General features: G+C 44.1%; 1 protein-coding gene across 3 annotated transcripts in view; it reads right to left on the reverse strand.

Moving 5' to 3' along the window:
- Positions 1 to 6,372: 6,372 nt before the first annotated feature.
- LOC124041583 overlaps positions 6,373 to 23,243 on the reverse strand; it is an 87,580-nt gene continuing 70,709 nt past the window's right edge. The window contains exons 7-13 of one of the 3 annotated variants that reach the window (XM_046359317.1): positions 17,539 to 17,675; positions 15,938 to 16,059; positions 13,860 to 13,977; positions 13,141 to 13,464; positions 12,557 to 12,761; positions 11,750 to 12,245; positions 6,373 to 11,138 (exon numbers count right to left, since the gene is read on the reverse strand). In XM_046359317.1, coding sequence (XP_046215273.1) covers positions 10,140 to 11,138; positions 11,750 to 12,245; positions 12,557 to 12,761; positions 13,141 to 13,464; positions 13,860 to 13,977; positions 15,938 to 16,059; positions 17,539 to 17,675 — 2,401 coding nt within the window. In that variant the 3' untranslated portion in view covers positions 6,373 to 10,139. The other 2 variants (XM_046359318.1, XM_046359319.1) reach the window with 2 other exon arrangements.

Genomic DNA, 23,243 nt, shown 5'->3' on the forward strand with positions numbered 1-23,243 from the left:
CTTTATTAAAGTCCGCGGCCTCAGGATATGCAGTTTCCAGTTTGCACAGTGTAGTTCCTTGAGAGCCATCGCGGTGTCGGTTTGGGGCAGGATATACACGGCCATGACAATAGACAGGTTGGTTGTTTAGCAACAAAACCGACATGTGCACTACTATGGGGAAAAACAGACGGGGTTGGCTTAGATTGTTGACAACGGGTCAACTATATTTTGCCACCAATGTTTATTGAAAACATAAATACATTTGCACAATGAGCTTGTGTTGTCTCTCAAATACATAGTCACAACTGCTGGTTTGCTAGCGCTAGCTAGGGAATTTTAGCCATGTTAGCATAGATGTGTCAGTCAAAGCACCTTAAAACAACATGGTATCACGAAAAAAAAAAAAATTGCAGAAACTAGCCACGTACGATTCCCCTCATAGCAGCTTATTTTCATTGTTGCTAGCTATCCGACCAACTAGAATCACAGCAATACACTGGCCTCTGCCTCAATGAAGCGTGTGCATTGTTTTTGTGACGTTGTCAGCTGACCCGTCTATAACTGAAGAAAATGATCTCGGTGAGGTATTTCGGTAAGCATTTGATGGGGAGGTATTCCAGGTCAGGAGAACAAAATGACTTAAGTTCCTGTATGTTACCATAATCACACCATGAGTTGTTAATCATGAGACATACCTCTCCATCTCTGTTTTTCCTGGAGAGTTCTTTCTTCCTGTCCATGTGATGAATGGAGAGCCTCACTGGCAGTATGGACGTGTACAATATATCCAGAGAGAGCCCTGATTCCATTAAAAAATGGTTTGTTACAGTCCCTTATGTCCCTCTGAAAGGAGATCCTCGCCCAGAGCTCATCTATTTTGTTGTCCAGGGACTGAACATTAGCGAGTAATAGACTAGGAAGTAGTGAATGGTTTGCTCGCCACCTGAGTCTGACTATAGGACCCCACTTCTCTTCCTTCTTTTCCGGCTTCAACGTTTTGGTGTAGTACCCCCGGTGACTGGGGCTGCCTCGAAGTCCAAACAAAGGATCCAGGTCCAGGAAATTGAATTCCTGGTGAGTGACCTCTTATCTCATGTCCAAAAGTCCAATTTCTGGCAGTAGGTAATAATACCAGAAACATTCTGAGAAAATAATGTAAGAAATAACCAGGTAAATTAAGTTTGGGTTTTGATTTAACAATGAGGTAAACAGCTGTGTTCATTGTTCTCTATCCAATAGCATAGACAGTGAGACAGACCTGCCCAGTAGCTCTGACTGTTCACATCAGACAACACGTCGCACATTTTTTTACTTGAGAAATATTGAACCACACCAACCTTAGTTAATGTAAAATTGCGTAACTAAAACATCCTCGTCAAAACGTCAAAATGAATGACAGATTTCTTAAGTTATCTTAGATTCATTATGGGGATTTTGAAGAAGAGAAATAGGCTTCCATGTCTACAGTCTCTCATGGGGGCCAAACATCATTTAAAATGCGGAATTGGTCAACAACAACAAAAAACTCCAAGACACAAATCTTGTTTTACTAATGAGCAACAGAAAAACACGTGCCAATCGCCGTGTTCAGTGGCTAAAAAAATACAAATAAATACAGAAAAGTTGTCTAGGAGCTAGAAACAGGGCGACCGTGTCTGTCGGCACCATCTTGCATACCTTGTAGTGTGTGTGTGTTTACACCTCATCTTGTAGTTACACCTCTGACACTGCCAAAACATCAGCTATCACTTGATCTGATTGAATCCAGGCCTTACTTTATTCCTCCTGACTTGGGGCATATATACTTATTGAAACGAGCTAATTTAGCAAGATCTGTCATAGAAATAATTCAGGAAAAACTAAATAAACAAAAGAAATCCATTGTATTAGTCTTTACTCTTCAAAATACATCTCCACATTGTGTTTGTCAACACAGATAAATCACTATCAGTCTGCTAGAGTGCTGTAGGTTCTCTAAATGTTATGTTCAGTGCACCCTGTTAGGTTTGCTCTATTTCTCTGCCTTCTCTTGGGATCCCAATGAATCACCCGGCAGATGAAAGTGTGTGATTGGTCCAAAACTCTGATTTTCATTATTGCACTTAGATCCCGTGTCTAGAGTAGCGCGGATCAGAACACACAAGTTGTTCCCAAATCTGGGAGTCAGAACACGCTCTGTTCTGAAACGATTTCAAATACTTTTTACCTTGCTGACTCAGCCATGTCCATTACAGTAAATACAATAATATTTGCTGTAGTGTTTTTTGCTGAGTCCGCAAAAACCCTACAGTGAATTCTACAGCAGTCTGCAGAAACACTACAATTTTTTTTTTTTTTTGCAGCCATGACCATAGTATGCTATAGTATTCACTGGAGTGATTTTACAGGCATGACTGCTGCATACTATAGTATTCACTGTAGCGTTTTTGTGGACTTTACTGTCGTATTCACTGTAGTGTTTTTACGGACATGACTGTAGTATACTGCAGTATTTACTGTTTTATTTTGTGGACATGACTGTAGTATATTGTAGTAACACCTGCCGACTAGGGTCAGATAAAATGTCTATGCCAAATACTTTTTAATGAGGGGGAACACCTCACTCAACTAGAACATAAGACAGAGCTTCGTGACAGGCCACCTATTGAGTTGGGTCAACAGTTCTGAGCAACGCTATGACCCAGGTTTGCTTGTTTGACAGATAACACAGTAACAAGTGTAAACCAAAATGACTTCTCAGATCTGTTACTTCCATTAGGTAGCTTTCTGAAATACAACAGTGGTTTCACAGAGATTCAGCTGGCCAAGTTCACAAGATGACCAAAAAACAGTAACAAACAATAATGTACTGATCTGATCAAATCAACAGTTAACCACTGCATTTACATAAACAATATATATTTTAGAATTGCAAAATGACTTTACATAATGACTGACAACCTATTGGAGTGCACTACCAATAACCCACCTAGACCTCAAACCAGAAAATCATCACCAAACAAACTGAAAACAAAAGGACATTATTGCAGTGGCTTTACATGATAATCCTCTTGAATATTTTCACATGAATAAACTCACTGATGGTCAAACTCAACACATACAAATCAGAACAATCAACCACACACCAAGCGTTTATTCAGGACAAGATAGTCACAAAGTGGTCGCTCACAGAAATAAACCAGCAGCTAGAACGCCGTACAGCCTTCCAAAGCGCTCACCTCTACATGACAAAGGGGTGCTTTTCTACATTTCCTGCATGTCCTCCTCTAATATGGGTGCCCAGGGAAACACTGACCAAAACTTTGGTTTGTAGCCTGTCACAATATTCTTCAATTACAATGTTGTAAATGATAGAGGTTAAGGTGAGGTGATGGTGATGATGCCCATCTACTGTGGGACGCCAGCGAAAGAGCAGGCGGAGGCAGAGATGCAGTTCAGTTGAAGAGTCTATGTAGATTTGGGTAACGGAAATGATGCACGGCAGGGAATGATTGACAGTTGTTGACATGACTCTGTCATTACTTAACACTTGGTTGGCTTTGTAGGGAGTAGGGTTTATCTAAAAGGAGACACAGAAAGGTGCAAATAATGTGAAATAACAGCAATGAACATACATAATTAAATTGGCTGTTATTGGCAATAATTAACGATAATCAAATGCAATGAGCATATGAATTGGTAAAGCTACTTTCTCCAAATGTTGTTCATGACGCCCCCGGTGAATACTACAGTGAAGTCTGCAGAAACATTACAGTCATGTCCGCAAGAAATACCACAGTGAAGTCTGCAGAAACATTACAGTCATGTCCGCAAGAAATACCACAGTGAAGTCTGCAGAAACATTACAGTCATGTCCGCAAGAAATACCACAGTGAAGTCTGCAGAAACATTACAGTCATGTCCGCAAGAAATACTACAGTGAAGTCTGCAGAAACATTACAGTCATGTCCGCAAGAAATACTACAGTGAAGTCTGCAGAAACATTACAGTCATGTCCGCAAGAAATACTACAGTGAAGTCTGCAGAAACATTACAGTCATGTCCGCAAGAAATACTACAGTGAATACTGCAGAAACATTACAGTCATGTCCGCAAGAAATACCACAGTGAAGTCTGCAGAAACATTACAGTCATGTCCGCAAGAAATACTACAGTGAATACTAGAGTCATGTCTGCAAAAACCAAACAGTTAATTTTACAGTATACTACAGTCATGCCCAGCTAAAACTCTACAGTGAATACTACAGTATACTACAGTCATGGCCGCTAAAACTCTACAGTGAATACTACAGTATACTACAGTCATGCCCGCTAAAACTCTACAGTGAATACTACAGTATACTACAGTCATGCCCGCTAAAACTCTACAGTGAATACTACAGTATACTACAGTCATGCCCTGCTAAAACTCTACAGTGAATACTACAGTATACTACAGTCATGCCCGCTAAAACTCTACAGTTAATACTACAGTATACCACAGTCATGCCCTGCTAAAACTCTACAGTGAATACTACAGTATACTACAGTCATGCCAGCATAATTACTGTGGCAGTAAAGCATGTATTCTTCTTTTGACTCGATACTTCACTAGTTTGGATTTGAAATCAAACAATGACTATGAGTTTAAAGTGCAAACTGTCAGCTTTAATTTGAGGGTATTTTCATACTTATCAGGTGAACTGTTAATAAATTACAGCACATTTGGGGGAGCAAAAGTATAAGTAGGAAATCACTTATATGTGTATTAAAGTATTTGATCTCATATACATAGCACGCAATGACTACATCAATTTGTTGGATGCATTTTCTGTTTGTTTTGGTTGTGTTTGTGATCATTTTGTTCCCAATAGAAGTCAATGGTAAATAATGTATTGTGTCATTTTGGAGTCACCTTTGTTGTAAATAAGAATATAATATGTTTCTAAACACTTCTATATGAATATAGACGATACCATGTTTAAGGATAATCCGGAATGGTTCATGATCATTGATGAGGGAGAACATTACAGACACACAAGTCAGGTGACTTGTCAGGTGTCTTGGCGGCCATTTTGGAGAGGCAGGTTGCCACTGTGATAGTGAGTTTGATCGTGAACTGGGCATTAAACATGGAATAATCCGCAACAAATACTATAGCATACTGCAGTCATGGAAGGGCACCAAAAAAATGTACCATTTACAACTCCCCACCAACTACCAGATCTCACCCTCTTTTCATGTTTCCCTTCTCGGGATGGTGGTTCCTGGCCCCCTTGCTGATGCCGTTCCCCGTTACACCCCTCCACCTCCCCTGGACATCGATGGGTCCCCTGCCTATGCCATCAGGTCTCTACTGGACTCCCGACGTCGTGGGGGTCGGCTTCAGTACCTGGTGGACTGGGAGGGGTAGAGGAGCGATGTTGGGTTCTGGCGGCCGACATCCTGGACCCCAACATTATCCAGGATTTCCATATCCGGCAACCGGCCCGATCCTCGCCCTTGGGGCCGTCCTCCTGGCCGGCATCGTCCTGTGGCTGGAGCTGTGCTGGGGGTGGGATACTGTCACACCTACTCCCGTTCCCTCTCTCTGGTGCTCGACATCGCCAGTCTACTAACCACCGGTCCTGGCAACTCAGATAACCCACACCTGGCAACCATCATTACGCACACCTGCTCCCCATCATTACGCACACCTGCTCCCCATCATTACGCACACCTGCTCCCCATCGTTATGCACAACTGGACTTCATCATTACCTTGATTACTTCCCCTTTATTTATCCCTGTAGCTTCAGTCTTCAGGCAGTGTTGGTTTTGTTCACGTTCGGTACGCTTCTTCTGTTTTGTTTATCTGCTTATTCTCATGATTAAACTCACCTTCTGCACCTGCTTCCTGACTCCTAGCGTATACGTTACAATATGTCTCCCGTTAACATAAAGGTTCAATCAAATAAATGACAGTGTATAGTATACGACACAATCGAGGGATATGTATTTACTCTCCAGTATACTACACAATTCTCAAGAGATACAGTACAGAGTACAGAGTGCAAAAGTCTGTTTTAAGCACTACATGATCAAGCGATACTAGTGTAGAGTATAAGATTCTACAGTATTACTGCATAATTATATAAAATTCTATAGTAAGTACTATAGTATTCTATAGCAAGCTGCAGTATTTGTTTTACGTGGGTAACCCACACACCTACGTGTACGCGTACACACACACACACACACACACACACACACACACACACACACACACACACACACACACACACACACACACACACACACACACACACACACACAACGCAAACACACAACATTCAAAGGTAGCACACAATTGATTAGTGAGATTGTTTCATTTGAGAGACCAATGAGAAAAAAACACCTGCCAAGTGTGACATCTCTTTAAAACATATGATTTTTTATTCAAATTTACAAAAAATAAAAGGAAAAATACAACATAATAAATACATTTACTTTATTCAGCACGCCATCTTGGAATTTGATCAACATCGTGCAGGAGTGATGAAGTCCCAAAGGGAGACTGAACCTGGGGTCGTCTGGTGGCGTTCAAAGTTCATGACCTTCTACCCTCCAGAACACACACAGAATACAACCACACACCCCTGAAACACTACATGTAAAGCATGTCAGGACCTGTCATTAAATGCAGTGTATTTTCATTTGCATTTAATTGCGTGGATAAATGGTTTGATAAATCTCCTGACAATCTCACTTTCCTCTCTGACTAAAGTGAGGGGGGGGGGGGTTGACCAGGAATAGGAAACCCCCGGTCCTGGAGTGCCCCTGCGACAGGAGGCGACTGATTCAACTAATCATGCCTTTGATTGGACCAATTTGGTGTTTCGATTCCTTTCCTCCGGAGGTGACATAATCAGTTCAATCAAGTAGTTAAGTGACGGCGGCACTACAAGCCAAGGCCTCGCCATCTACAGATCAATCAGCTGGAGCATCACTCTGATTTAGACCAATCAGCACAAGCAAAACACCAAGAGCCAATCGGCGCTGGCTAACCATGTTTCGGGGGACATAAGTCATTATGTCACAGTAGATGAGGCACCAATCAGTTTATAATTACGACACACACATATATTACATGATCTATATTTATAGGTGTGAACTACATAACATATTCCACAGCGTATGTGAGGGTGTTTTACAGGTGTATGTGGTTATTCCCTGTGAATAGGGCTTGACTAGCCCTGGTATGGCTAACCTCTATAGTCCTCAAACTCAACTCTGGACCTCTAAGCCAGTTCCACTGTGTTTTTCATTGTTCCCCTCTAATCAGGGACTAATGTAGACCTGGGCAATTCATTATCAGATACAACAGAAAACCACCAGGTTCCGGACCTCGTAGGGTAAGAATTGAATAACCCTTCTCTATAGCCTCCACTATGGTGCCGAGACTATACAATACTAAGGAGGCTAGCCACATCAGGGCTGGAGTTTGACCAAGCCTGGTCAGACCATTCTCCAGGGTCCCGCTCTCCTCTCCCCCCCAGAGATTGTGCACTACTACAGTAGTCCTGGCAGGGTCCAGTCAAGTCAAGTCTTTGGCCCGGTTTGAATACATTCAAAACGCGTCCCTTCTTCCGCCCATCCTCAAAGTAATAATAACGGATCTAAACCCAATTTGATAGGTGAAAGGAAGGGTTCCCTTTCATCGCTTTGACTTGTCAAATCAGTGATAGCTCCGAGGTATGGAGAGATGAAGGGCGCGTTTTGAAAAGTATTTCAACAGGACCTTCCACAGGGACACAGTGTGATTGTGGACTCTTATGGTGATCGTGTCGACTTTCTCTTTTCACTGGGGGTTTGACACAATCTGAGCCAATGTTAAGTTAACAGTGCACAACTTTTGGGCATGGCACATAAAGTCTGAGCTGACAGGAGTCTCTTTTTGCTGCCTCGGGGACACTATATTTATTCTTTGGGGTCGGTTCCATTACAGCTCCAGTCTATTCAGCGAACGGGTTGTGACAATTACATTGGAGAATAGAATACAGCATCGGGCAGTTTTCATGGTCCAGTTAAATGGTCTTCAACGGAAACGGAATTCATCGAAATGCTGGCTTTAGAAAGCTACCTCACATAACCGAGCACGCCAGGCTTGTAGTTCTTGTCAGATACATGGCTGGTGAAGCAGAGTACCTGACAAGTAATCGAGTGCTCATGTTCCGCAAAACACTTTTTTTGCCAGGTTAAAGACCTATTTGAATACTTTGCTTTTCCACAAGACTGTTGTGTTAGGCACACGATATTCTGGTCTGTCCTAATGTAAAGTACATTGTGCCAGTTTAGTTCAGGGTCAGGTAAATCAAGTCCAGTCTGGTTGAAATATTAATCTAGGCCAGGTCTAAGTTGTCCCACCAGTGCTCTGTTCAAACGTGACAGTTTTTCCACTTACATTTTTTTGTTGTTGTGACAATTATCTTCTCTTTTAACAAGGATATTCACTGATATTTACAAATGCATCCACATACAGTAGAACAGTAGTTATCGTCCATAGACATCTTCTTTAAAAAAAAACGTTAAAAAAAAACTTGATCTGACATTATTCGTAGTCTAGTATTGAACGCCACACAGTATAAAAGTGCATCCCAGCTGAAATCCCAGCTCATTCTTAAATTAACCTCTAACCTTTGACCATTACGGGGCCCAGTTGTTTCTGTTCGCTGGGCCTGCTGGTTTTCATTCTGACACTCTTCACTGATAAATGGAAGTTACCGATTGGACGGTTAAGAGTTTTCAGAGTGTGAATAGGCGGTTGAGATTGGTTGAGATTGTTCTCAAATCATGCAGACTTGGTCCTCAAGACATGTTGATTGAGTAGATGGAGGTTTTGCATTAAAAAAAATTGTCATTCCTCTCCTCCCTACATACAGTAAAATCATCGATTTAGAAGAGATTTATTCGATTCATACATAGATTCAATGGATCTTGTTAATACTTTTGCTTTCGTGATTTATTATACAATCAGTGCCTGATAACACAAATGAATCTTTAGTGTGTGTGGGTGTTGTGGGTCGTTCCATCAATTCAGTGCCTTTTGAGAAGTGTAACTTGGTCATAATTAACTTTGATTCCACCTAATTACAGCATTTTTTTCATCTTGATAAAAAAACATGTTTTCCCATCTCAAGAGGTTGATTTAAAAAAAAACATATATAGTAAGTGCCTATTAAGTTCCAAATAAAGTAACACGGTTGACCGTAACAGGGTTGACCGTAACAGGGTGGACAATTTCATCTTAAGTCAGCCATAAATCCCCTTGTGACAGGGGGAATGGGAGCTTTTCTGTGCAATAGAGTGTGGCAATTGAATGCAAGCTTCACCCAAAAAATAAACATGTTTAAAAAAGAAACATGTCTAGCCTGTGTTTGTAAACACAACAACACTCAGCTAAGCCTGGGAATATCATATCCCTTTTTTACTTCTCACAATGTGTATTTTCCAGTGATACGACTTTTTCAGCGATTTAAATGATTCATCGTTTTTTATTTGGAATGAACTTGTGAGTTGAATTATTCACTTTTCTGCCTCTGCGGACGGTGTGAATGCAACAGTTTCTGCACAATCATCTCTCTTCCCCTCTCTCTCACTCTCTCCTTCTTTGTCTTTTTTTCTCTATCCCTCTGTCTTGGTCATCTTATATCCCCTTCTCCTCCGTGTGGTACCCTAATTTTCCATACTTCCTTGGTCTTGCTTGCACCCCCCCCCCCCCATAATAATTTGTTTCCAATTTCTCTCTCTCACATACACACCCTCATCCCACACACATGCAAACAAAGAAACACATTCGCTTACTCCCTCTCTCTTTCTATTTCTATAGATGTAGAGCTGAATGAAAATCCTGTCTCGGATGTTTAAGTTGTTTCTCTTTGTCCAGACCACTTAACAAATGGTTGCTGCTTAGTGGAGAAGCATCATGCACATTGTCTCAGTATCTGTGCTCACACGTATCAGCCTTTCACCACTTATTGCTTTAAATTACATCAATCACTCCCTCCCCTGCCCTTGCTTCCCTGGGCTCATTTTTATCTGTCTCTTTTTATTATTCTCCCTCTTCATCTCTCTCTCCGTTAACTTCTCTTCCCATTATTCTAACTCTGCTTGCCTTTTAATCATTCTTCCACCCTTCCCTCATTCTCTCTCATTTTTCTCTTCTCCCTCTCTGTCTTTCCCCTCATCTCCAGACAGCTCCTCTTTCTGCCCCTCCTCTTTTTCAGCCTCTTTTTTGTTGTTCTCTACTCCTCCCTCCCCATCCTTCTCCGTCTCCTCTTGTTTTTCTTTCTCCCTATCTCGGAACAGCTTGGCTAGCTCCTGAAATTGTGGACCCCACTCCTCCAGTCCTCCTCCCCACTCCTCCTTCTCTGCATCCTTCTCTCCCTCACTCTCCAGTGAACTGAGGGAGCCTGCACATGACCCTGTGCCCTCCAGCCCGTACACCTGCACTGAATCATAGGGAGGCTGCGAGGGGTCAAAGGTGACCTGAGCCAGACGAAGGCGGAGGAACTCACCCACCCTGAGGGCCATGGAGTGACCACCTGGTACTGGACCCCCTCTCCCTGCCTCTATCCCTGGGACCCACCCTGCCCCGTACCCCATGATGCCCCCATATGCACCCCTGGGCTGCCCTGGGAAGGGCAGCATCTGGGGGGTCATATCCCTTCTTCCTAAAATGTATGCCCCAATACCCACCCTGTCCCGCCAGTCAGCCATGAACCCTTCTGGGTAAATCCCCCCGCAAGAAGTGCCAGTCAGAGATATCCCTCCGCCCTCCCTGTCCGGCCTGGCCACCACAAAGTTGCTGCCAATCTCCAGCCCTCCCCTCCCCATGCTCCCAGGGTAGTCCTGCCTCTGTCCCGCTGCCTCCCCCTGCAGGACACTGGTGTAGTTGCGGGCGGCTGACTGCTGAGACTTGCTGTCTGTGCCGTTCGCCCCAGGGCCTCCACCACCAGAGGAACCTCCTTCAGCTAAGCCGGAGCGTTTGGGGGAGAGGCCTGCGCGGGAGGCTCTGCGGCCCGCCATGGGCAGGGTGGCCGAGTCACACACCCAGGCACCTCCCTGACCAACCACGGAGCCGGAGCGGGTCAGGACCAGGTTGTGCTCCCTCTCCCGGGGGAGGGTCTCAGACTGGACCTGCAGGGGACGGGGAGGAGGAGGAGGGTCAGTCAGGGACAGGGGCAGGGCAAGGGAACGGCGCTGTTAAGTGGAAGTAGAAGATAAAGGATAACAAGATGTGATATTGCGGTTGAGAGGAGAGAGAATCGTAAGGGAACGAATGGAGAGATGAATTGGAGAAATAATTAAAGCAGATAGCCGGAGCGTAAGTAAAAGGCCAAAAGAAAGAAACAGGGAGATAAGGAAGATGAGGGAGAGAGAGGAGATGCCGTGAAGGAAGAAAGCAAAAGGCAGAGAGACAGAAGAAGAATAGACAGACAGCGCGCAAGATGCAGAGTGAAAGAGAAACAGAGTTGAGAAGGTAAGAGAAGCAGCAGAGGTTAATTGAGCACTAGAAAGAGCTAATAGTGCACTGTGAGAGGAGGATGAAGGAGGAGGAGAAAATCAAGAGACAAAACGTTAAAAAAGGAAAGGACAGAAAGCTTCTTTAAATCAAAAATATATCACATTAAAAAACATACATATTCATCATCATCTCCCCTCAGAACCCTGTTTAATCAGCAGTGCAATAAGCATACCAAAGGATAACATTTATTCACTGATTGTGATATACAGTGTCTGTCTCTTACCAAGTCCACTGAGTCCTGGCTTTGGCTCTGCTGCTCGCTGCTGTTCTCTGTACCGTTGCTCATAGCTCCCCCTCCGCCTCTCTCCTGGCTGTCATTGGTCCGCGGTGTCCCTCCATCTGAGGTGCTAACCCCGCTCTGCGGGCCCGTTCCGTCTCTGCTCTCTCTGCTGCTCATTTCAGCTGGGCCTTTGTACACGGCCCCTGGCTCCAGGGCCCCCACCATGGCCCCCTGATTCTGGATGACCAACGAGTGGTCCGGCTGGCCCCCAGGGAAGCGGTAGGCCAGCTCAGCCAGGCCCAGCTCAAACTGGCTCCCTGGAGTACGTCGGAGAACAGGTAAGGTATGGCTGCTGTAGCAGAGGCGGCCGTACATGGGCCCTCCAGGGCCGGAGTAGGCCGGGTCCAGGGTTGGGTTCTGGGCCCAGCTGTAAGACTGGGCTTTGTCCTGGACGTGCTGGGAGTAGCGTCTGGGGGGTAGAAGATAGGGTGTGACAAGGCTAGACTATATGTTACAGCAGCTATACACGGAAACAAATGCCATTGAGGAATAACATAACATAGACATATATCACACAGAACAATAGACCATGTTTGAGGGAAAGTGGAGGTTAGTGGTGCCCAACAAAGTGTAGAATAAAGTGTCATAGTTCCTCTTTATTTTTAGATTAGAGGCTGATTAGTTTTGAGGCAATAACTGATCTAAGTGGATCAATACAGTCTTAGAGAGACTCCTGAGAACTCTTGAGGACTGGAGTTTTGTCTGCCTGTGTTTCTCCCCGGGACAGCTTTCAATTAAACACACACTCACATGTTCCTGCTGTCCAGGGTGCGGTATACCCTGCGTGAGCTGTGGGGGGCGCTCTGGAGCGCTGCAATGTCGAAGGCGGCCGTGTCGGCCTCACCCCCACCCTCGTCGTCGTAGGTGATGATGTTCTCCCGCACATCGTCCTCCTCCAGGGGGGACAGAGAGTCCCGCTTCTGACGGCGGAGGGACAGGGACAAGGCACTGACCGCTGGGGGTGGGAGGTGGGGAGGGAGAGAGAGAGAGTAAACAAACACTGGAAGGGGCAGATTAGAGTGTTGGTATAGCATATCTCTGCCCTGCATGCTAACATCAGTAATTGACTTAGAGCCACAGCCAGTCAGACATAGATACACTGTGTACTGTACTAACCCAGTCACATTGGAATTGGAACGACGTGGGCATTCAGGATGTCATTCCCAGTAAAATTCCAATGCAATTTGATGTAAATTAGGTTTGTGTTTCCCAGTAGAATAACTAACCAACTAATCATCAAGTCTCGATTGGCTGGATACGGTGTGTTGTAACGAAAGCCTGCAGTGCACACCCTGTGGATCTGGGTCTCTGAGACCAGGGTTGAGTATATTTACCCAGCAGAGTGGCAACACAGGCCAGGATGGCCAGCAGGGCGGCGGTGCTAAGCCCAGGGGAAGGAGAGGTGGACTGCTGGGGGACACACACCGTCTCTCTCTCCCACTCCCAGTCTCCCTCCGTCTGCCTCTCCTGCCTCTCCTTCTCCCCAGCCCGGGCCCCTCCTCTCAGGCAGGGGCAAACAGACACGGTGACCGTCCCAGTGGAGGTCAGGCCAGATGTCCCGTCCCTTAGTACCAGGGGGACGTGCAGCGTGAGGGAGGAGGAGGACGAGCGGGAGAGGGGCTGCAGAGGCGACAAGAGCAACAGGGTGGCGGTGGGGCCTGGAGGAAGAGAGCGAGACAGAGGGGTAAAAAAAACACAAGTAACACAACTGAATTAAATTGAAAGAAATCTCTACTATATAACGTTATTCCCATAGCTTCCCACAGCTTCTCTCAGAGGATGTGTCCGAAAGCTTTGGGAAAAGATGGATGTGGAGTAGAGGCAGAGGTAAACAACAGGGGAAACAAAAGGGGAGGAGGATAAAAGATGTAAACATTTGAAGGCGCGGAGGCTGTGAGATGGATGGTAGAGGAGATAGGTAGAGACAGCGAGAGAAGAGGGGGGAGAGGAGTGTGTGTGGGAGAGAGGGGGCCAGACAGAGCAGGGGGAGCGAGATGGGACGTGTGTGTGAGAGAGAGACGTAGAGAAAGGAAGGGAGAGAGACTATACACACCTCCACTGTCCCTGATGCTGAAGTTGAGGGCGACGCTGGACTCTGGAGGGATGCTGAAATAGACAGCGCTGTCATTCCCTCCCTCATCTCTATCAATCGCACGCAACACCTGCACCACCTGAATGGAAGAGATAAGAGAGAACGTGAGACCAGACACAGAGGAGGAACGATTGGGAGGTGGAGGGAGGATGGGGGAGGTGGAGGGAGGATGGGGGAGGGGGAGGTCGGGGAGAGAGAGACACACAGACAAGAAGAGAAAGAGAAAAGAGAACGATAGATAGCAGCAGAGGTAGAAGAGATAGGATGGGGATATGAGAAAAAATAATAGAGATTGAGAAAGAGTACTTCGTAACAACGCATTCCTTTAACTACCGCCCACATCCCTGTGCAAGAGTTCAGCATTTACCTAATCAAAACAAACAGACTCTGCTAGATAAAACCTTTAATACCAAGTAGGAAGTAATTAAAGTATATCTAGCCATAACAGAGGAGGGAATGACTGGGTTGGCTTTCCGTATACAATCCACTAAGCCTGGGTTCCGACTGTGAAGATGCACTTAGAAAATAAATTATCTTATTCGATCTAGTGAATATTATCTCAGTTTAAACCATTGGGACTCTCTTAAAATACTGCCTGTGGAGAACAGGCAATACAACATACCTCTTTAATGGACTTTAGAGTGCATTAGTACGAGTGCAGTGATTCAGACCAGGATTAAGATGTTAGAAAGTTTCTGAGTTATGCAGTAGCTAAGGGCTCTCATTTTGAAAGGGTTTATACATTAGAAACTTTATTTTCTCTGTTTTAATGTCTTTATAAAATTACATTACATACCGAACAAAAATAAATGGAACAATTTCAAAGATTTCACTGGAGTTACCGTTCATATAAGGAAATCAGTCAATTGAAATAAATTCATTAGGCCCTAATCTATGGATTTCACATGACTGGGAATACAGATATGCATCTGCTGGTCAGCGATACCTTTAAAAAAAGGTAGAGGCGTGGATCAGAAAACCAGTAAGTATCTGGTGTGACCACCATTTGCCTCATGCAGCGTGATACATGGAAGAACTGAGACATTTTCAGGTCCCAGGAATTGTGTACAGATCCTTGCAACATGGGGCCGTGCACTATCATGCTGAAACATGACTTGATGGCAGATGGCACGAGAACGGGCCTCAGGATCTCATCACGGTATGAGAAATGTCAAATTGACATTGTTGTGTTCATTGTCCGTAGTTTATGCCTGCCCATACCATAATCCCACCGCCACTAGGGGGCACTATTTTCACAACGTTGACATCAGCAAACCGTTCGCCCACACGACGCCATACATGTGGTCTGTGGTTGTGAGGCCGGTCGGATGTACCGCCAATTTCTCTAAAATGACGTTGGAGGCAGCTTATGGTAGAGAAATGAACATTACATTATCTGGTAACAGCTCAGGTAGACATTCTTGCAGTCAGCAGGCCAATTGCACTCTCCCTCAACACTTGAGACATCTCTAGCATTGTGTTGTCTAACAAAACTGCATTAGAGTGGCATTTTATGGTCACCAGCACAAGGTGCACGTGTGTAGTGATCATGCTGTTTAATCCGTTTCTGGATATGCCACACCTGTCAGGTGGATGGATTATCTTGGCAAAGGAGAAGTGCTCACTAACAGGGATGTAAAGAAATGTGTGCCCCAAATTTGAGAGAAATAAGCTTTTTGTGCATATGGAAGATTTCTGGGATCTTCTATTTCAGCTCATGAAACATGGGACCAACACTTTACATGTTACGCTGATATTTTTGTTCCGTGTACAACAGTTGGCTGATGGATTACTTCCCCGCAAGACTGTTCCTGGAGATTCACAGATCGTGAGACAGAACAACAAAGACAAAGGCACACAAAAGAGGTAAGTAATAAACACAAACACAGAGAGAAGGAACAGACGGACAAAGACAACAAATGACTGGAACAGAGACAACACGGCAACGTGGAAAAAGCAAGACAGAAATAGAGGCAGAAAGACGGACACACACACACACACACACACACACACACTCTCTCTCTCTCTCTCTGACTGACCTGTCCGGTGGCTGACGAGTCACACATTGCTGTTGTGTATTTTCTGTCCAGCTCGGGAGCATTGTCATTCAGGTCCAGCGTTTCTATGGTCACCACCACTCTGGACACCTGGCTGGGGTTGTCTGGGGGAGAGGAACCAGGGACATCTGTGTCACTACAGAGAGCATTTCACAACCGCAGAGTGGCCAATGCATCTCAACTCTGCTGATCAATCCGCTAAGGTGTCCTCGTGACCTAGCCTACATGGTTGCCTTCAATAGATTTGGTTTGAATCTAAAGTAAACATAGCATTTGTCATGTGATGTTTTATCAATCTGGGTGAATCTGGGGGTTATTGCTGTATTTTAAGATTGAGCGTTGGAATTAGGGCCTCCATCAAATCAAATGTATTTATATCTTCGTACATCAGCTGACACCTCAAAGTGCTATTCAGAAACCCAGCCTAAAACCCCAAACAGCAAGCAATGCAGAAGCATCGCTCTCTTTCCACATCAAACTGACTTTTCAAAGCGCCAGCATCAAACAATGACAATATGCTCGTAAGGAGAGCCGACATTCATGCAAAGCAGTTATATCAGGGCGCAGTTTAAATGGTTTGGGACGGAGTCCACACTGAATTCACACACCCACACACACTTTGGAAGGTACTGACTCATAGTTTGGATTGCTCACATGAGTCCCGTATACACACACGCACACACACACACACACACACACACACACACACACACACACACACACACACACACACACACACACACACACACACACACACACACACACACACACACACACACACACACACACACACACACACACACACACACACACACACACACACATTTTTGGGAAGTCTCTTTGGACTGTGTTCACACACTCTGAGCAGTAACACCATGTTATGGACGCAAGCCTTAGGTCCACATTGCAAGCAATGAGCTCCTAGTGTCGTGGTAGGCAGTGAGAGCAGAGGAGAGAGGCTGCCTCTGGCCACTGAGAGAAGAGACAGTTAGCAATACTGATACCGCCTCCAACGGTCTGGTTTACTCTATGAAGCTCATTAATCAACTCTGGCAGCAGCATTACAACTACTGAAGACCCACTGCAACGCCGGCCAGTAGCACTGCCTAAATAAAGACTGTCAACACACTAACCACTACTGTTGGTACTACGGTGTTACCACTAACTGATATGACTTTGGGATTTTTCTTAGCTGGTGGAAATGGTAGTTTAATTAGGATCTGCTGTCTCCCAATCCAAGGTGGTTGCCCTCCATTGATTTCCCCTAATTTCACACTCGGTGCTAACATTGCTATAAGCCCTGCTACTATAACCATGAATGAAGCATTGGGGCACTACAGTGCTGCTACTGATAGTACCACTGGCACTGTGTAGCTAATATAAGCCATCAAGACATATCAAGTAAAGCTGCTTAGTGGAGTGTATTGTATTTCAGCTCTCTACGACTTCATTTTATGAGGGTTTATAGGTGTAATGACAAGGGTGAAAAGGTAGACTATAGCTAGTGTAGAGTTAATCCTGGTCAGTTCAAGTGATCGGGAAAAACTCCTAGCCTAAATGATGACAAAGTTGTGCCCTCTGACCTCTCTGTGTGGCGATGACGGTGATGTTGTGCCATTGTTCGCGCTCACGGTCCAGCTCCATGGCCGTGGTGATGAGGCCGCTGTCCGGGGTGATACGGAACAGAGCCTCTGGATCTGACTGGGGATCAATAGAGAACCTGGGAGACGTGGAGAGATGGGGAGGTGGGAGGGGACCAAGAGAGAGAGAGGGGCAGTAGAGAGGGAGAGAGAAAGAGGAAGATAAGGATGAGAGGATATAAATGGCCGGGGAATTACTATCGCAAATTATGGTAGTTGATACGAACTCATTTGAAGTGGATCTGACTTATCTAAATATCTCAATGAACGTTCTAACTGCCGTTCATTGGCGGATTGGCCGTCTGGCAATACTGGCAAATGCCAGAAGGGCCGGACCATTTTATTGGGGTTCCAAAAAAACAAAAAACATTTATACATATAACACTTTCAACACTGTCAATCCAGCATGACTTCTGCCGTGCTCAAAAAACTGGAAACTAGGAACTGGGAAATATCAGACTTCAGTGAGTTCAAGACAACTGGGAATTCGTTAAAAAAACAAGCACCGACTGGGAAAAAACGTTTTGAATGGTCATCCAGCTCGGATTTGCAAGTTGGGAACTGAAGCCTCTTTCTAGAGCTCCGACCTGAAGATCACTGACGTCATGATTCGCCTTTGTTTTTTTCCCCGAGTTCCCAGTTGTCTTGAAAGCGCCATAAAATCCAGAGAATGCCAGACTTTGATGACAAAGTTTGATGACAAAATTTGCCAACAAGAAGGACTGCCGCACCATCATCCTATTCAAGTGAGCACAGCACAACAAGGTGAGTCCAAAAAGGTATTTCATGCTGCTGCATATATTTTGTAATATGTCATAGAGATATGCACGCTGTAGCTAACAAAGTAATACCAAGTGTATGTTGTGTAGAAAGCTGTTAGGAGCCCATGTGCCTCACCCTAATAATTTGCTCCCTTTTCCCCTCATAACTTAGCCTACTGTTCTGTTTAAGAGAAATGTCATCATCAAATATTGTAAGAGCATTCATTGTCTGCTTATATGCCCCCTTTATTTATCATACAGTTCTGACTTGGGGTACAGGGAGAATACTGTAAGAACGGCCCAAGTTCTGACTTCTGTCGCTGTACATTTCAAAAGTGCTGAACAAATAGTTACATTGACTAAGTCTGTCCTAACTCGCTCATTATTGTCTTAATCTAAATGTATGGATTGCCCCTTATGCCTTAGTTTGTACATCTCAATTGTCAGTAGAAAAAACACATTTGTATAAGCAAGTCAGCCATATCAGCTATGTAAACGAGGCTGAATAAACTATTTCGCTGCCAGACAAGGCTCTGCTTATAGCCAGGTGTAGCAGTGGTAAGGATTCACTACATGGTGCTGAAAATAAAGCTCTGCTGTTGGGACAGCTTTATGTAGGCCCTAACAGTTTGTGGGCACCGTTTGTCAACGTTATAGTGCAATTCATGTATTGTTTAGTGTTGTGTAGTGGCTTTCCTGGCATGCATTTTGTTTTAAAACAATTGCTTTGCCCCACCAAGATTTATATGCTAAAATCGCCACTGTGTCAGTCACTCAGTCAAAACGGAAAGGTGTTGCCGAAAAAGTTAGAGAGCAAAAAAAAAAAAGCACTTGAGGCTGATGCTGCTGAATGTTGTGAAATGAAACAACTTATTTGCTACGAGTTCAGGCTCTGCTGGTTTGAGTGCTCTGTCTGTGATAAATGACAGATAAGCTGCTGTAGTGCAGTCGAGGTAGGAAGAGGAAAAGGAGAAAGACACATTTACGCACACGCACACTGACACAGACCATGTAGCCTACTGCTGCCAGGTAGGCCTAATATTTAGTCCGTATATTGTATGACATATATTTCATACCTATTATAGTAGGCTAATTAGTAAAAGGGAGGATTCGGAGGAACATATAGATACTAGGCTACCAGCAAAATAGTCTAACAAGCCATTAGATTGGCATTTTATGTAGGTAAGGCAATAGCCATCTATTAGACATTTATACAGTGTTTTTTGCTAAACACAAGTCATCATGTATAAAGGTCAATTGGGGCAATACACCCAGTCACTACAAAGATACAGGTGTCTTTCCTAACTCAGTTGTCGGAGAAGAAGGAAACTGCTCAGGGATTTCAACATGCCAATGGTGATTTTAAAACAGTTCTAGAGATGAATGGTTGTGATATGAGAAAACGGAGGATGGATCGACAACATTGTCGTTATTCCACAATACTAACCTAAATGACAGAGTGAAGAGAAGAAAGCCTGTACAAAACTAAAATATTCCAAAACGTGCATCCCGTTTGTTGCAAAGAAATGTACTTTTTGTCCTGAATACAAAGCGTTATGTTAGGGGCAAATCAACACATCACTGAGTACCACTCATCATATTTTCATTCAGGTGGTGGCTGTGTCATGTATTGGGTAAGCTTGTCATCGGCAAGGACTACAAAGTTTTTTGGGATAAAAAGAATGTTGGATGTTCCTGAGTGGCCTAGTTACAGTTTTGACTTAAATCGGCTTGAAGATCTATGGCAAGTCCTGACAATGACTGTCTAGTAATGATCAACAATCAACTTGACTGAGCTTGAAGCATTTTCAAAAGAATAATGGGCAAATATTGTACGATACAGGTGTGCAAAGCTTTTAGAGACTTACCCAAGAATACATTTGCAAACATTTCTAAATTCATGTTTTCCCTTTGTTATTGTAGGGTAATTGTGTCCAGATGGGTGGGAGATAAAAAAAATATGTATATATTTAATCCATTTTGAATTCAGGCTGTAGCACAACAAAATGTGGAATAAGTTCATGGGTATGAATACTTTCTGAAGGCCCTGTAAACACTTAGCTATGTGGGCAGGGAGGAACCCTTGAAATGCACTACTTTTAAACTGATAATTGGGCTTTTTAAAATGTATTATATAAGCCAATGGTCATCTACAACGCATTTATTCCGTGATTTTGTTCTTGTCTAATATACAGTACCAGTCAAAAGTTTGGAAACCCATATTCATTCATGGGTTTTTCTTTATTTGTACTATTTTCTATATTGTAGAATAACAGTGGAGACATCACAACTATGAAATACATATATACTGTATATATTTTATATTTGAGATTCTTCAAAGTAGCCACCCGTTGCATTGATGACAGCTTTGCACACTCTTGGCATTCTCTCAACCAGCTTCATGAGGAACGCGCTTTTCCAACAAGTCTCTTCTTATTATTGGTGTCCTTTAGTAGTGGTTTCTTTGCAGCAATTTGACCATGAAGGCCTGTTTCATGCAGTCTCCTCTGAACAGTTGAATTTGAGATGTGTCTGTTACCTGAAATCTGTGAAGCATTTATTTTAGCTGCAATCTGAGGTGCAGTTAACTCACGTGAATGTATCCTCTGCAGCCGAGGTAACTCTGGGTCTTCCTTTCCTGTGGCGGTCCTCATGAGAGCCAGTTTCATCATAGCGCCCGGTGGTTTTTGCAACTGCACTTGAAGAAACTTTCAAAGTTCTTGAAATTTTACAGATTGACTGACCTTCATGTCTTAAAACTAATGATGGACTGTCGTCTCTCTTTGCTTCTTTGAGCTGTTCTTGCCATAATATGGACTTGGTCTTTTACCAAATAGGGCTCATTTCTGTATACCACCCCTACCTAGTCACAACACAACTGATCGGCTCAAATGCATTAAGAAGGAAAGAAAGTCCACAAATTAAACTTTCAACAAGGCACACCTAGGCTAGGATATTGCTGGGCACAGCACAGCCAGTGTAGTGTGTTCCCCTGGTCCCAGTTATTCTAGGCTTAACAGCACAGACAGCTCAGCTGCAACAGTCAAGTGTAGTGGACGTAGGGAGAAAACAGAGAGAAAGTGCATGAGAGAGAGAGAGAGAGAGAGAGAGAGAGAGAGAGAGAGACACTGACGCATGTACTACCAGTTCATTTATATTTTGGCTCTATATTATATATGTAATAATAATTAACCCTTAGGATAGGGAGGGACATGTATTACAGCAATATTAGTAATAAGGCTTTCACAAGGTATTATGAGCCAATGCTCATCTATTAGGCATTTATTTAGTAATCGTTCTTCTTCATCTAATAAATGTGTTTATTCATTCACAACTAGGATGCTGCTGGGCCCAGCACTGGCAGTGTGGTCTTCTGATACCAGTGTTGTGGGGAAAGGATGCTATGCAGAGACAGGTCAGAGGTGAGTGCAGTGGACATAGGAAGAAAACAGCAATTTATTTATTTATTTTACTAGGCAAGTCAGTTAAAAACAAATTCTTATTTTCAATGACGGCCTAGGAACAGAGGGTTAAATGCCTGTTCGGGGGCAGAACGACAGATTTGTACCTTGTCAGCTCGGGGGTTTGAACTTTCAAACTTCCGATTACTAGTCCAACGCTCTAACCACTAGGCTACCCTGCCGCCCCAATTAACACTTTGGAGTGACAGACAGACAGAGTGACAGCAGAGAAGATGCAAAGACAGACTGCACAACAGGGAGGCAGAGAAGAGAACTGAAGAGAACATACAGTGCCTTCAGAAAGTATTCAGACCCCTTGACTTTTTCCACATTTTGTTTCACATTACAGCCTTATTCTAAAATGGATTAAATATTTTTTTCCCCCTCCTCATTAATCTCCACACAATACCCCACAATGACAAAGCAAAACCTTTTTTTTATATATACATTTGTGCAAATGTATTAAAAAAAGAAACATGGAAACATAAAATGTGTATAAGTATTCAGACCCTTTCCTCAGGACTTTGTTGAAGCACCTTTGGCAGCAAATTACAGCATCAAGTCTTCTTGGGTATGACGCTACAAGCTTTGCACACCTGTATTTGGGGAGTTTCTCCCATTCTTCTCTGCAGATCAGGGCGGCAGGGTAGCCTAGTGGTTAGGGTTTTGGGATAGTAACCAAAAGGTTGCAAGTTTGAATCCCCGAGCTGACAAGATACAAATATGTTGTTCTGCCCCTGAACAAGGCAAATAAACCACTGTTCCTAGGCAAATAAGAATGTGTTCTTAACTGACTTGCCTAGTAAAATTGGATGGGGAGCATCTCTCCCCAGAGATGTTTGATTGGGTTCAAGTCCGGGCTCTGTCTGGGCCACTTAATGACATTCAGAGACTTGTCCCGAAGCCACTCCTGCGTTGTCTTGGCTGTGTGCTTATGGTCATTGTCCTGTTGGAAGGTGAACCTTCGCCCCAGTCTGAGGTCCGGAGAGCTTTGGAGCAGGTCTGTCATGTGCCTTTTACTGAGGAGTGACTTCCGTCTGGCCACTAAGATAAAGGCCTGATTGGTAGAGATGGTTATCCTTCTGGAAGGTTCTCCCATCTCCGCAGAGGAACTCTAGAGCTCTGTCAGAGTAATCATCAGGTTCTTGGTCACCACCTTGACCAAGGCCCTTCTTCCCCAATTGCTCAGTTTGGCCGGGTGGCCAGCTCTAGGAAGAGTCCTGATGGTTCCAAACCTCTCCCATTTAAGAATGATGTAAACCGCTGTTTTCTTGGGGGCCTTCAATGCTGCAGACATTTTTTGTACCCAGATCTGTGCCTTGACACAATCCTGTCTCGGTGCTCTAAGGACAATTCCTTCGACCTCATGGCTTGTTTTCTTTCTCTGACATGCACTGTCAACTGTGCTTAAATAGACAGGTGAGTG

This window comes from Oncorhynchus gorbuscha, linkage group LG08 (assembly GCF_021184085.1).
Source record: "Oncorhynchus gorbuscha isolate QuinsamMale2020 ecotype Even-year linkage group LG08, OgorEven_v1.0, whole genome shotgun sequence".
Taxonomy (NCBI): Eukaryota; Metazoa; Chordata; class Actinopteri; order Salmoniformes; family Salmonidae; genus Oncorhynchus; species Oncorhynchus gorbuscha.